The sequence below is a fragment of the Numenius arquata genome, chromosome 11 (assembly GCF_964106895.1).
Source record: "Numenius arquata chromosome 11, bNumArq3.hap1.1, whole genome shotgun sequence".
NCBI classification, from domain to species: domain Eukaryota; kingdom Metazoa; phylum Chordata; class Aves; order Charadriiformes; family Scolopacidae; genus Numenius; species Numenius arquata.
In genome coordinates this window covers 80,273-94,347 of record NC_133586.1, presented here as the reverse complement: position 1 = coordinate 94,347, position 14,075 = coordinate 80,273, and the positions used below count along the sequence as shown (strand labels likewise).

The window sequence follows — 14,075 nt, the reverse complement described above, 5'->3', positions numbered from 1 at the left end:
AGTGGATCATACTAGGGACAAGATGATAATTAACTATGAAAGTAAATCGAATAGAGAGATGGTGGCATTTTCATCATTGGAGTTCTTCTTTGACGGTGAGTTACGGGTTTGATGCAGTGTTCGGTGTGTGGCCGGTGTTGCAGAATGGGTCAGACCAGGTGTCTCATTGTGTCTTTGCTTTACAGTCTGTAAAACGGCTCGTCCCTGCTTGTTTGCTTTCAGCTAAATACTGTGGTCAGTATTTATACTCGGGCCTTAAATTACTTTATTGGTTCCACAAGTGTCTTTTTAGGTAGCCTACATGAGAACAAATGGAGAGGAAACAAAGCAGATAAAAAGACAGGGAATATGTACCATGGACAAAATGAATCTTGGGTTACCGGTTTTGTTTTGTTTTGTTCTGTTCTTTGTAGGTTGCTGTGGGGCTTCCTTGGACTTTGCAGGTCCTTAAAGAGAAACTGTACCTGGCACGTGGGGACGTGCACGACTTGCCAGTTCAAGACGCCTTTTTGCCGGTATGGACCTTGCCTGTGTTGCGCTGTCATAGAATTATAGAATGGTTTGGGTTGGAAGGGACCTTAAAGATCATCGAGTTCCAACCCCCCTGCCCTGGGCAGGGACACCTCCCACCAGACCAGGTTGCTCAAAGCCCCATCCAGCCTGGCCTTGAACCCCTCCAGGAATGGGGCAGCCACAGCTGCTCTGGGCAACCCGGGCCAGGCTCTCACCACCCTCACAGCAAAGAATTTCTTCCTAGTATCTAATCTAAATCTCCCTCTTTCAGTTTAAAACCATTACCCCTTGTCCTATGGCTCCCCTCCCTGATCAAGAGTCCCTCCCCATCTCTCCTGTGGCCCCCTTCAGGTACCGGAAGGCCACTATAAGGTCTCCCTGGAGCCTTTTCTTCTCCAGGCTGAACCCCCCCAACTCTCTCAGCCTGTCTTCATAGGAGAGGTGCTCCAGCCCCTCTGATTGTTTTCCTGGCCCTCTGCTGGACCCGGTCCAACAGGTCCACGTCCTTCCTCTGCTGAGGACTCTAAAGCTGGACACAGTACTCCAGGTGGGGTCTCACGAGAGCAGAGTAGAGGGGCAGAATCGCCTCCCTCAACCTGCTGGCCACGCTTCTTTTGATGCAGTCCAGGATGGGGTTGGCTTTCTGGGCTGGCTTTCTGGGCTGCCAGTGCGCACTGCTGGCTCATGTCGAGCTTCTCATCCATGAGCACTCCCAAGTTCTTCTCCTCAGGGCTGCTCTCCAGCCATTCTCCACCCAACCTGTATTTGTGCTTGGGATTGCCGTGTACCAGGTGCAAAAAAGTTTTTGTAAATACATCAACAAAAAGAGAGTCAGGGAGAATCTCCATCCCTTACTGGATGCGGGGGGAAACACTGTGACCAAGGACGAGGAGAAGGCTGAGGTACTTAATGCCTTCTTTGCCTCTATCTTCAATAGTCGGACCAGCTATCCCCAGGGTGTTCAGTCTCCTGGGCTGGAAGCTAAGGATGGAGAGCAGAACAGACCCCCTGTAATCCAGGAGGAAGTAGTTAATGATTTGCTTATGCGCCTGGACATGCATAAGTCTATGGGGCCGGATGGGATTCACCCAAGGGTACTCAGGGAGCTGGCGGGAGAGCTCACCAAGCCTCTCTCCATTATCTATCATCAATCCTGGTCAACAGGAGAGGTACCAGATTGACTGGAGGGTGGCCAGTGTGACGCCCATCTACAAGAAGGGCCAGAAGGAGGATTCGGGAAACTATAGGCCTGTCAGCCTGACCTTGGTACCAGGAAAGATCATGGAGAGGATCACCTTGAGTGAGCTCTCACGGCAAGTGCAGGGCAGCTGAGGGATCAGGGCCAGCCAGCATGGGTTTATGAAAGGGAGGTCCTGCTTAACCAACTTGATCTCTAGTTCTGTGACCATGTGACCCGCCTGCTCGATGCGGGGAAGGCTGTGGACGTTGTCTACCTGGACTTTGGTAAGGCCTTTGACACCCTCCCCCACAGCGTTCTCCTGGAGAAGCTGGCGAATCATGGCATAGACAAGTGTACTCTTCACTGGGTGAAAAACTGGCTGGATGGCCGCGCCCAGGGAGTTGTAATTAATGGGGTGAAATCCAGTTGGCGGCCGGTCACCAGTGGTGTGCCCCAGGGCTCAGTCTTGGGGCCAATCTTGTTTAATATCTTTATTGATGATCTGGATGAGGGGATTGAGTGCACCCTCAGTAAGTTTGCAGATGACACCAAGCTAGGTGGGAGTGCTGATCTGCTTGAGGGTCAGAAGGCTCTACGGAGGGATCTGGACAGGTTGGCTCCATGGGCCAAGGCCAATGGGATGAGGTTTAATAAGGCCAAGTGCCGGGTCCTGCATTTCGGTCACAACAACCCCAGGCAACGCTACAGGCTTGGGGCAGAGTGGCTGGAAAGCTGCCCCGCAGAAAAGGACCTGGGGGTGTTGGTGGACAGCCGGCTGAACATGAGCCAGCAGTGTGCCCAGGTGGCCAAGAAGGCCAACGGCATCCTGGCCCGTATCAGGAACAGCGTGGCCAGCAGGAGCAGGGCAGTGATGGTGCCTCTGTACTGGGCACCGGTGAGGCCTCACCTCGAGGGCTGTGTTCAGTTCTGGGCCCCTCACTACAGGAAGGACATTGAGCTGCTGGAGCGTGTCCAGAGGAGATCCTACTTCATCTTTGGGCTTTGTTTGCCAGAAATGAGGATACATGTGAGCAATGGTTCAGTGGAAGGTGGTTTGAATATGCTTTGATTTCCCAAACTCTTTCGCACTGCAAGGTTGTAATACTTTGGAAAGGCAGGTGTGATAACTCCACAGTACGGTGCTGTTTGGAGGAGGATGCAAAGAGGTTAGAGATTCCGTGTGTTTCAGTTGTAGCCAGCAGCTATGTATTCTTTAAGTGACTATAGAATCACAGCTTCAGTCCTAAACGTGTTTTTTTCAGCACCATTCACAGAAATAATCTTTCTCATAAAGGAAGTGGCCAATAAATACTTGCAAAAGAACAGGTAACAGTGGTTTAAATACAGGACTGGGTTTTGGAGCTCGTGTTTCCCCTGGGAAGCCTAGGGATTAGGTATTAAGGCCAAGTAGTCTAAATAGTTTTGTTTTTTTTACAGAATTGATCGCTGAAATTTTGAAACTAGGGAAAAATAGGTACCTCTGTAATGCTATTTGCAAGGCTCTCTGACTAGTGCCTGTTCAATGCTTAAAAAAAAAAAATAAATACAAGAAACAGGAGAGGCAATTAAATTAAACACAAAGATACCCAAACCCTAACAAGCAACAGTTAGCAGAGACAGTGACAAAGACCAGAAACCTTAAATCAAGGGAGCTATTACAGGAACTACTGAAATACAGCCTTGAAGAGGTTCAGCCATATTCTTTGATGATCTGTGATAATTGCATTTTATTTTTCTTATCAGAATGGGCCTTATAGAAAAGAGTAAGTTTATGAGATTCTTTTGAGGGAAGATCATGGGACTGTGCAAAAAATATTACAGGATTTTTAGGAGGAACAAACCCAGTTCTGCACTCCACAATATACATATAAACATTATTTTAAATATCTTCTCATTGTATAACTGAAAATAGCCACATGTGAAGCAATGCAAATAAATGTTAATAATTAGAACTGTAACTGTTTGTCATAAAACCTTTTGTTTTGTAATTTCTGTCTAGTATTCACCTATGCAGTGCATTTCTGTTACTGTTGAACAGTGACCTGCAACCCTTAAAATCAACAAACCCGCTTTCACTTAGTCTCCCTTTCATAGAGAGCCTTTAAAAATGTATGTGAACATACTTTCTCATGGACTTGCAGAATCACTGAGGTTGGAAGGGACCTCTCTAGTCCAACCTCACTTCCTCAGCACAGGGTCAACAGGAGCGGGTTGTGCAGGACTCGCTCTAGCGAGGGTTGAAGCATCTCCAAGGATGGAGACTGCACAACTTCTCTGGGCGACCCCTTCCGGGCTTTGACCACGCTCAGAGCAAAAATGTTTCTTTGGTGAATTTCAGTCTATTTCCCCTCGCAGGACTCTCCCGCCTTTCCTCCCGTGTCCCACACTCCAAGCCCTTAATAATAACCTCGGTGTTTCACTGAACTTGTTCTACTGTGTCCATGTCTTCCCTGTACTGGGGAAGCCGGAACTGGGCCCAGTACTGGAGATGTGGTTTCACCAGCACTGGGAGAAGGGAAGGATCACCTCCCTTACCTGCTGGTGATGCTTCTCCTAACAGAGGCCGTTGGTCTACCAAATTAATTAATTTCTGCTGCAGTAGTAAGCTTATGCCCTGGCAGCAAAATTCATGGGACTAATTAAAATGGACGGTGGCATCTTCAGTGCTCTGACTCTTGAACAAGAGCCAGGCAAAGCCACAGTAACAGACGAGCTTAACAGGTACCCAGGGTAAGGGAACGTTCAGGGTGAAGGGAGCGTTCACCTCAGCCGCGGAGGTGCTGCCGACCGTTGCTTTGGGCCACCCGGCTTCAAGGTGGCCGCGCTCAGGTGAGTTTCCGCGGTCAGCAGAGCTGTTCGAATGGAACAGCGCAACCGCCTCCAGCGAGGCCGGGTCTCGCTGCACGGGAGGCCCGGCCAGAGGAGCGGCCCCGGCCGGCCCGGCCCAGCCGGGCGCGGGGGGGGCCGGGCCGGGCCTCGCTGTAGGCGGGACCGGGCCGGGCCGGGCCGGGCCGGGGGGGCTGCGAGGGGGCCGGAGCGGCTGGGTTGGGCTGCGTCCCGCGTAACGGGGCTGCCAGGGCTTAGGCCAGAGCCGAGCCGGGTGTTACCGAGGGGGGCCGACAGCAAAGTGCGGGGCCGGGGCGAGGGCTCTCTGAGGGGGTCCCGGGCGGGACACAGCGACCTGCGTGGGGCCGAGCGGCGGAGCGACGCCCGTCGGGGCAAAGGGCCGCGGGCAGGGCCGGGCGAGAAAAGTTGTCGCCCCGCTCCAGCAGCGGCCGAAGGTGGCGGAGGCGGCCAGGGTGCGGCCGGGGCGGGGAGCGGTTGCGAGCGCGGAGCGGCGGCTCCTCCCCCGCCACACCCGGTGCGGCAGGAAGAGGAACAGCCGCGCCCGCGCCCAGCTCCCGGCCGGCCCCGGTCCAGCGCAGCGCCATGGCGGCGGAGGAGGTGGACGGGCTGGCCATGTCCCGGCCCCACTATGGCTGTGAGTAGCGGGGCGCCCAGGAATCTGCGCGACCGTCCAGCGACGACCTGCCCGGCGACGCCCCGCCCGGCCCGCGCCGTCCGTCCCCTCGGGGGCCAGCGCTGGGAGCGGAGGCTGGGGCGCGGGGGGGGGAGCCTGGGCTCTGGGGCCGGCCCGCGGGCGCTCTGGGCCCCGGCGGGGGAGGGAGGGGCGCCGCGGGGCGCGGGAGCTCGTCCGAGCCCGACGGCCTTGCCCGCGAGAAGGCGGCGGGGGGGCAGCGCGGGGGCTCCCCGCCTCGCCCAAGATGTCCGCCGCGGGGAGGGGGCGCGGGGCCGCGGCCGGCCCTGCCGCCTTCCCCCCGCGTGTTTCGGCGGCGACACCTGACTCACCGGGAGAAACGGCGGCGGGGGAGGCCGCGGTTCAGGCTGTCCGAGCGCCGGACGCGCCTGTGCCGCCGAGCCCCCCTCGGGCAGGAGCCAAGGCGGGGCGGGCAGGTGGAGCGCGGGGGGAGGGCTCCGTGCTCGGCGGGGAGGAGAAGGGAGGGCGGAGCGGGGGCGTCGGGAGGGGAGGGGGTTTTCCCTTGCTGTGGGCGTTACCCTGAGGTTTGGGACAGTTCTCGGCTCTTGTAACTTTGGGTGGGGCCGGAATAATGGGAAAGATGCCTTTGCGGTACCCCGGGCTGGTGTCGAAGGGACCCTGCAGGGTTTGGTCCAAGGTCTTGTTTGATCCCGAGTGCTGTAGCTCACCACTTGCCTGTATTTGTGGAGGCATTTTAGGTGTAAGTTAACCTTTGATTCATAATGGTATGACACGTTTTCTATTTGTCAGATTGGTCCATAAAACCTAAAAAGTTGTGGGGAGTTTGTGGTTGGTTTTTGGGCTTTTGGGGTCTCTTTTTGACCAGAGAGCATGGATGATGTATTTAGCTGCAAGAGTGGAAAGAGCAGGCTTTATCACAGAGTCTTTAAATGCATCGAGTCTGGAAGATTTAGGCATATACCCTGTGTAGGTCCTCAGCTTCATCCGAAGATGACACGCAGGTTGTAGATCTGAGTGGTTCCCTTTCAGATAAGAACTGAGTAGCATTTCCATTTTTTTTAGAGATGGACTATAAAGATACAGAAGGGATTATATGATGTCCACGTAGATTGTTGTCCTTCCTTAATCTTTGACTACAAAAATTGGAGGATAGATGGAGGGACATGGGGTCGCTGATGTGCTTTTGAGGAACAGAAAGGCAAAGCTAGAAGAAAATAAGTAAATGAAGGACTGTTTCAAAGACATTGGAAGGTGGAAAAGGTTGGATCATGGTCAAATTGAAAAATCAGAAAGAGGAAAGGTGGCAGGTTTATGTGACAAGGAAGAGTAAGGAACCAGGGTCTCTTCTGTTGCTTGTAAAGAACAGATATATTTGGTCCTTCATTTTCTGAATCAAATAAAACCTGTGATGAGTTTCTGCGGGAAAGTTTGGATCTGATCTTTTGGTGTGCCTGTTCAGTTACATTCAGTCTTCAACCACCTGAGAATGTGCTTTGACTCTTTGCAGCTGTCTTGGATAATGAGAGATTAACAGCAGAGGAAATGGATGAGAGACGACGCCAGAATGTGGCCTATGAATACCTTTGTCATCTGGAGGAAGCAAAGAGGTAAGAAGATACGGTTTTGAAACTGCTGGTGCTTTAAAAGAAGTTGTGGTATTTGGCAAAGGGAATAAATTGGATGCAGCTTACCTCTTGCCTGTGTTGCTTAGTGGCTATATAGATTCATTTAAAAAAACAAACAAACAAAAACACCCCCAAAAAACAACTGACCACTGATGTGCGTATATAACATGCTCTTAAAGACTTCTCGTGACAAGGACTCCGTAGCTCTAGTGCTGCAGTATTCCTAGCCCTGGACGGGTTCTCCCTGTTACCGAACTTGTACATGTCTTGGTGCGATATTGCCTCGCTACTTATCAATGGACGTGAAGAACAAGTTATTCTCTTCCGCTTCACTGCAGCCTTTTACAAATTTAAATTGTAACAGTGCATTTCCCTTGCGCTTATCTTCTCTTAGACTGAAAACCCAATTTGTGCATATTTTTCCATGGGTCCCATTTAATAGATCTGTAGTACTTTTCCCTGGGTTGTTCTGACTTTCCTCCACTCACTCCATGTCTTTCTGGAAGCATGCTGCCAAAACAGAGGGAGGTTTTCCAAAAGGAGTGTTAACATGCATACTTAAAAGAGCACAAGGATTAAAATTATTTTATTATTTTTTTATAATAAAATATATCTATTTTTATCATTATTATTTTGTGTACCCTCATAGATATGCTAATACCACACATTATGGCATGGTATCTACATTTTCATAATGGTATGATGTAGTAGAGTTTTGCTGAGTTGCCACCCTTTTACTTGAAGGTATGCTGCTGAAGTTTGTTCCTCATCCTGTGTTTATACAGCCTATTGTGTTTTCCTGAGTGTGTTACCTTTCACTTTATGCTGCCAAATTTGATTTTTCCTGATCTTAGTTTAATATGTTGAAATAATTTTGTCCTTACTCCCGTTCTCCAGCGCATGTGTAGCTTTTGTGTCATCTCCGTGTTTAATAAGCATGTAAGCATTCTGCATTTCTTCATTCAGACAATTCGTGAAAGTATGATCAGAACACACTTGATGCTATATATCTGCTGTTAAAGGCAAGGGAACCTGTATTAAAAATGACTGCATGAAGTCTTACTGTTGGTATTTTTTTTTAATCTTTTTGCAAACATTCAATACTATATGCTGTACATGGAGAGTAGGAATGAGACAGACCAATTCGTCCATTGCTTCCCTTCATGACAATTGGGTCTTTTCATGCCTTTGTATAAATTGAATTTTTTACTTGAAATTTAAAATGTTTTTTGAAGCTGAGGTTGAGACCAAAGACAGGTTTTCAAGAACGAGAATAAAGAAAAAGAGGTGAGGTAATGTTTGTATTGGTGACTCCCCTTGCCCCCAGCACTTTTGAATAGTGTTTCAGTTTGCATTTGGTAATTAGCCAGGAAATGGATTGTGAGGTTAGACTTTCCTTTCCTCATTCCCACAAAGATCTAGGCAAAGTAGCCAATGTGCATGCCACAGAAAATAATTTCTGGAGGAGCAGGAAAGTACGGAGTGTGCATAAAAACACATTCTAAATAGTCAACAGGGTGTTTTGTCATGGCTAGCTGAATACTTCAGTCTGCCTTTGTCCTTCAAAAGATGATATGGATTAAGAGCCAGAAAACTTTCTCTTCCACTGGCTGGGTGATGAATTTTGGATAGATCTGTTTAAGTCTTCCCCAGCAACACAGACGTTTAGGAGTTAACCTGTTGGTTTCCTTTCTCATCCTTTTATCGGCGACCTCTGTTTGAAAGCCAAGGGCTTAGATGCGTATCCATTCCTTTTGCTTTTTGCCACTCATTTTATTCTCCCCACTGGACAGTTGTTCTTCGAAGCAGCTGTCCTGCTTCAGGTAGATTTGGACTAGGTATAAAGAAGACATTTTCTACAGTGAGGGTGGTGAGACACTGGCCCAGGTTGCCCAGAGAGGTGGGGGATGTCTCATCCCTGGACACATTCAAGTTCAGGTTGGACGGGGCTCTGAGCAACCTGATTTAGCTGAAGATGTCCCTGCTCACTGTAAGGGGTTGGACTAGACGGGCATAAAGGTCCCTTTCAACCCAAACTAATGATTTTATGATTCTATGTGCCACTATAATGATTTTACTGGGGAGGAAATGCTGAGTTTGTACAAGTTCACTGCTGGCAGAGTATAAAGAAGGACTTTATTCCAGGATTTTAATAGTTTATGCTGCCTTACCGAGAACGTATAGTGTATTTTTGGAAGGGGTGAGGAGCACTCGGTTTACGCTGTAGCCTTTTGGGTACTTCATAGTAATTGTCACTACTGCAGATAAACAGAGGCTGTTTGTTACTAGCAGATAATAATTTTCTGTACTTACGGATTTGGATGAGGTTTGTAGTAGTGAGAAAGATCTGACTATATATGAAAATAACTCCTTCCCTTGGAATCCAAAATCTTTAGGATCAGATGCTGGACGACAGGGAGAGATGAGTTGTGCTGTAGTCACTGTCTGAACTTGGAGGAGCCCCAGATCCATCACTTGTGGACTCTTTCTGTCGTTGGCCTCAGAGTAAATGCTTTCTGAGGTGCTTGTTCTCTGTTCAACTCCATGTCCAGATTTGCAAAGAAGAAAAAAAAAAAAGTCAGGCAAAAATACCTAACACAGCAACAACTTTAATTAAGCTGTCATTAAGCTCTTGCTTAATCGTAGGGACTTACTCTTTGGATAAATTATTTTTGACTCTAAAGTTCCATGGCCATCTTACCTCTGCCTCTGAGTATTGCCTTGGTATTAATGAGGCTGAGCAGCTGGGCATTTGATTTTGCTGCACCTTGTCAGAAACAAGATGTTTTCACTGTTTTGTCTCAGGGTGAGCCTTCAGAAGTTTCCAATAGTGCCTAGTGGTTGCCAATATGTTTTGTGAAGAATGAAGTAACAGCTGTGCCGCTCAAAATGCAAGTAGTGGTGTTAGAGCCTTCCTCGGGCCCACCTTGGCAGTCAGAGCATGCACTTGTTAAGTGGAAGGTCTGCTTGAAGAGCTTCAAATAGCCCTTCCCTGACCCTCAACCCATGCTTGCTTCGTGGCCTACAGACTTTTCATGCATATCTGAGTGGGAATTCCTGGTTCTTAGAGCTGAAGCCATACCACTTTGCATAAGAGTTAAAGATTAAATGACCAGAAGGAGGGGAGCAGACTCCTTAGCTTAATAATTCAGATACAAAGCGAGAGCAGAAAGGCTTGATTTCATGGTCTACTCCCAAGAATACTTTTTTCCTCACTAAGCAGTCTTTCTGTAATTGTCCTTTGAAATTTTTTTTTTTTATTACTACTAGTACAGCCTAAAAGAGGGCTCTTGGCAGCGTTGTTTGAAAGGAGTTTATTTAACTAAAACAAGTAAACCATAACTGTAAGAGAGCATTGTTTGAAATTAATGTCTTTGGTGTGAGATTTTATGTATTTGACTTCTTTGCCAGTAGCGTAACTGAGACACAGTGTGTGAATTAGGTACTGCAGCATTTTGCTTGTGCTATTGATTACAGTGCCTGAGAGCTAGGGGGATGGATAGGAGGGTTTATAATCTTTCCTTATAGTGAGAGATTTTCATATTGGAAGTCACTCCTATAAGGAGAAAAGGAGAACCTAATCGCAGAGGAAGGTATCTGCCGTGCCTTGTGTCAGGCGCTCAGAAGCTGAAAAGGTGAACGTTGTATGGCTGGAGGCAGCTGAGGCAGGGTGGGAGGGGGCTGGAGAGTGATTCTTAGAGCTCCCCTTCTCCCCCCAGTAATCTTATTATCACATTATAATGTCGCATTCAGACACTGTAGTTTATATTCAGTTTTTCTATAATGTAAAGGCACCTAAAATGATGTGAATAATATCATGCTGATTTGCATTGCATAAGCATTGTCGGAGGCTTGCTGTCCCTTTAACCAAGAAACAAATAAGGAATCTAGACGTAGAAATTGGTTTTGTTTGGTGTTTTGTTTTTTGTTTTTTGGGTTTTTTTTATATAAATGTTAAAAGAAGATGATGAGATGAAAGCTGGCTAACGCCTAATTTCATAGTGAAATGAAAAATCCAGAAAAGCCTGGATTTTTGAACTGCATGATGTAACAGCACACGTGCAGTAGCTTTGAGTATTTCATGAAGTTGTTTGGAGTACCTGTCTGCCAAGGAGCATACATTACAGGTATTATCAGAGGAATAACAGTAACTTGTTCTTATTTAATGGTATTCCAACCTGTTTTGTTTTTTCTTTAGCTGTCACTGTTGTTCTATTGTTACTTAGCAGTTTTTGAGTTCAGCTACTAATGTGCAACGGTCTTGTGAAACAGGCATTATTCTTGCTAGTTGGAGAAAGGGAGGCAGAGTTCTGGGTTATACCCTAGCACGGTGTAAGCATTTTAGTGCCCAGATTATGTGGCTTCCAATAACTGTATAACTTCTGTTGTGCCCCAGCAGTGTGTTTCTTCTTGCGTGCATCAGGGTGGGATGTGACTGTGTGGGTTTCTTCTCCTTTTCAGGGTGTCTTGTAGATGATGTTCCCCATTGAGCAAGAAAACGATGCTGCTTGCTCTTTATTGCTGATTTAATCTGTTCAGGATTGAAGTGTACTGTCTGTGATCTTGTGGTGATCCCCTTCTTTCTGATAGATTGGAAGATGGCTTAGTGTAAACTGATGATACCGTTAAGAGAAATTAGTATTTTGTGCCTGTGTGGTCAAGTCTGAAAGGGTCTTGCCCATCGATTGCTTTTCTGTAAGATTTACTTTTCCCTCTCCCTCACGCATGTTTTTTCTCTTTAAAGTGGGGAGCAATTTTTTTTCTCGGATGACTTGTCTGTGTCATTAAGCAAAAAATAAACCCAAATTGTTCGCCAGGTGGCCCAGTTAAATTTTTTTTTCCTAAAAGAAATCTCATGTTTAAAGAAAAAAATCTGATCTCCATCTTTTGGGGTTTCCCACTTTTAGTTTGAAAGTGTTTGGATGTGTATCATTGTCTTGAAATTTGACATAGTTATCCAAGATCTGCTTAAACAGTTTTCTTTATATTCAGAGGTGTGGGGTGCCCAGAAGAATGAAGAGGAAGAATTAGATGTGTTCAGTCTGTCCTCTATAGAGGTAGTGCTAGATGGGAAGCTCCATAAAGCTTATTCTGTGAGTCACTTTGTAAAGCAGGTTCATCAGTGTCTGTAAAGGTGTAGACATCAGTTGTTGAAGGAGCTCTTGTTTGAAGATAAAATATTTAAATTGTACGCTGCGTCTTAAATCTGCTGGTGAAGATCTACTTCTTAAATCTGCCGGTGAAGTAAACGTGATAGTTGCTCTTTTAAACAGAATTAGTCTCAAGAGGCTTCTTCATTGCGAATCAGAGATTTTTTCAGAAAGGCAATAAATTACATTGGTTCCATTCTCTTATTAACCTGAACTTGGAAAAATTGAGGTAGTTTAGTTAAAATATGTGTCTTATGAGCCTTTGTTAAGAACAGGGCTGCGATAGAGAGCTACGTACCGTTAAGGTAGTTTGAGAAAAGCAGGATTAAGCTTTGTCACTTACTTTTGTAGTTCTTGGTGTGCCTCAGATAAGCAAGTCGTGTGCAGAATATTTTACTTAAAACCCACTTAAATGGATCTGTAAATTAGATACAGGCCAGTTTCCCATGGGTTTTGAAGCTGCAGAGTTAGCACACTGCCTCTTGGGGGTTTCTGAGGATGAAACGGTGAAGTACAGCCCAGAGTGGCACCGTCCTGGTGGTGTGAGCCAGAGCGGCAGTTGGACAACTTCCATTTTTTTTGTCTTGTGTTATTGTAAATCTCAAGACAGCAAGAATCATAACGTAACTCTGGAGTCCCTCCAGTAAAAAGAAAGGTGAGGATTGATTTAGGTTTATCTTTAAGCTAATTTATTTTCTTTTTTTTTTTTTTCCCACACCTGTGCAAACCTGATTTTGTGGGATGGGGTTTCTTTTAGTTTTTAAAGATATTTCTGTTTGCATTCGTATTCTAATGTCCAGAGTGTAAGCAGCCCAGCTACAATTTAGTGTCCTTCAGCAATTTATAGGTAATTAATTGTATTACCTCAGAAGCACAGGAAGTTATTGCAACTTTGCAAATAGCAGAAAAAGAGATGATAATGCAGTGGATCTTAAACTATTCACAGACTAGGTACGAAACATATTCTGTAGTTATGATATGTGAAAGCTATTTTGCCTTACGCAGGTCAGCCTGGGTCTATATTTAATGCATCAGATCATAATGATCCCCTCTTTAGTAACTGCTGGTCAGTATCGCATCCTGGAAAAGATCTAAAGATGGAATTAGTTATGTTTAGAAAACATCTGCAGTAATTTAGTCAGTAGGCTGTAACGTAGAAACCTAAGAAAGCGTTCCTCTTATTGATGAGGTCTTCAGACTTAGATGGGAGGCAGTCTAGGACTTCTGAATGACGTCTGTCTGGTTTGCCAATGTTTTATTTCAAATGTGTAACTCCTTTTCGGAGATCTTTTGTTTTTATTTTCTAACTTTAGAATGAGGCCTTTTTTCCTTTTTTTTTTTTTTTTTAAAGCCATTTATAATGTTGCAGTATGATTGGAATTTTACAGTTGCAGAGTCAAGAGAGAAATAAGCTCATTCATAAATAGATGTATTTGTAGGTATATTTGTACGTGAGGAGTCCTGATACAGAATCACAGAATCACAGAATCTTAGTGGTTGGAAGGGACCTTTGAGATCATCGAGTCCAACCACATTAAAAAAAAAAAAAACAAAAAAACAAAAAAAAAAAAAAAAAAACAAAACACAAAAACACACAAACAAACAAAAAAACACAACACAAAACCAACAAACAACAACACCCCCCAAAAAAAAAAAAAAAAAAAAAAAAAAAAAAAAAAAAAAAAAAAAAAAAAAAGCAAGCAGCATCCATCAACTAAACCCCACACACAACACCCCACCACAAACCAACAATCCCGGGCACTAGAGCATGCCCTGAAGAGCCACGTCTACACGTTTCTTAAATACCTCCAGGGATGGTGACTCCACCACCTCCCTGGGCAGGCTGTTCCAGTGCTTGACCACTCTCTCAGTAAAGTAATTCTTCCTAATATCTAATCTAAACCTCCCCTGCCGCAACTTCAGACCATTTCCTCTGGTCCTGTCGTTATTCCCTTGGGAGAAGAGGCCAACCCCCGCCTCTCTACAGTTTCCTTTCAGGTAGTTGTAGAGGGCAATGAGGTCTCCCCTCAGCCTCCTCTTCTCCAAGCTAAACATGCCCAGTTCCTTCAGCCTCTCCTCATAGGACTTGTTCTCCAGACCCCTCACCA

At 46.2% G+C, this 14,075-nt stretch overlaps 1 protein-coding gene across 1 annotated transcript in view; it reads left to right on the top strand.

The window, feature by feature from the left end:
* Nucleotides 1-4,920: 4,920 nt before the first annotated feature.
* IQGAP1 (IQ motif containing GTPase activating protein 1) overlaps nt 4,921-14,075 on the top strand; it is a 70,514-nt gene continuing 61,359 nt past the window's right edge. Inside the window, exons 1-2 of the mRNA XM_074156245.1 lie at nt 4,921-5,174; nt 6,700-6,799. Of these exons, the coding sequence (XP_074012346.1) occupies nt 5,123-5,174; nt 6,700-6,799 (152 nt within the window). The 5' untranslated portion in view covers nt 4,921-5,122. The remainder of the gene's footprint in view (nt 5,175-6,699; nt 6,800-14,075) is intronic.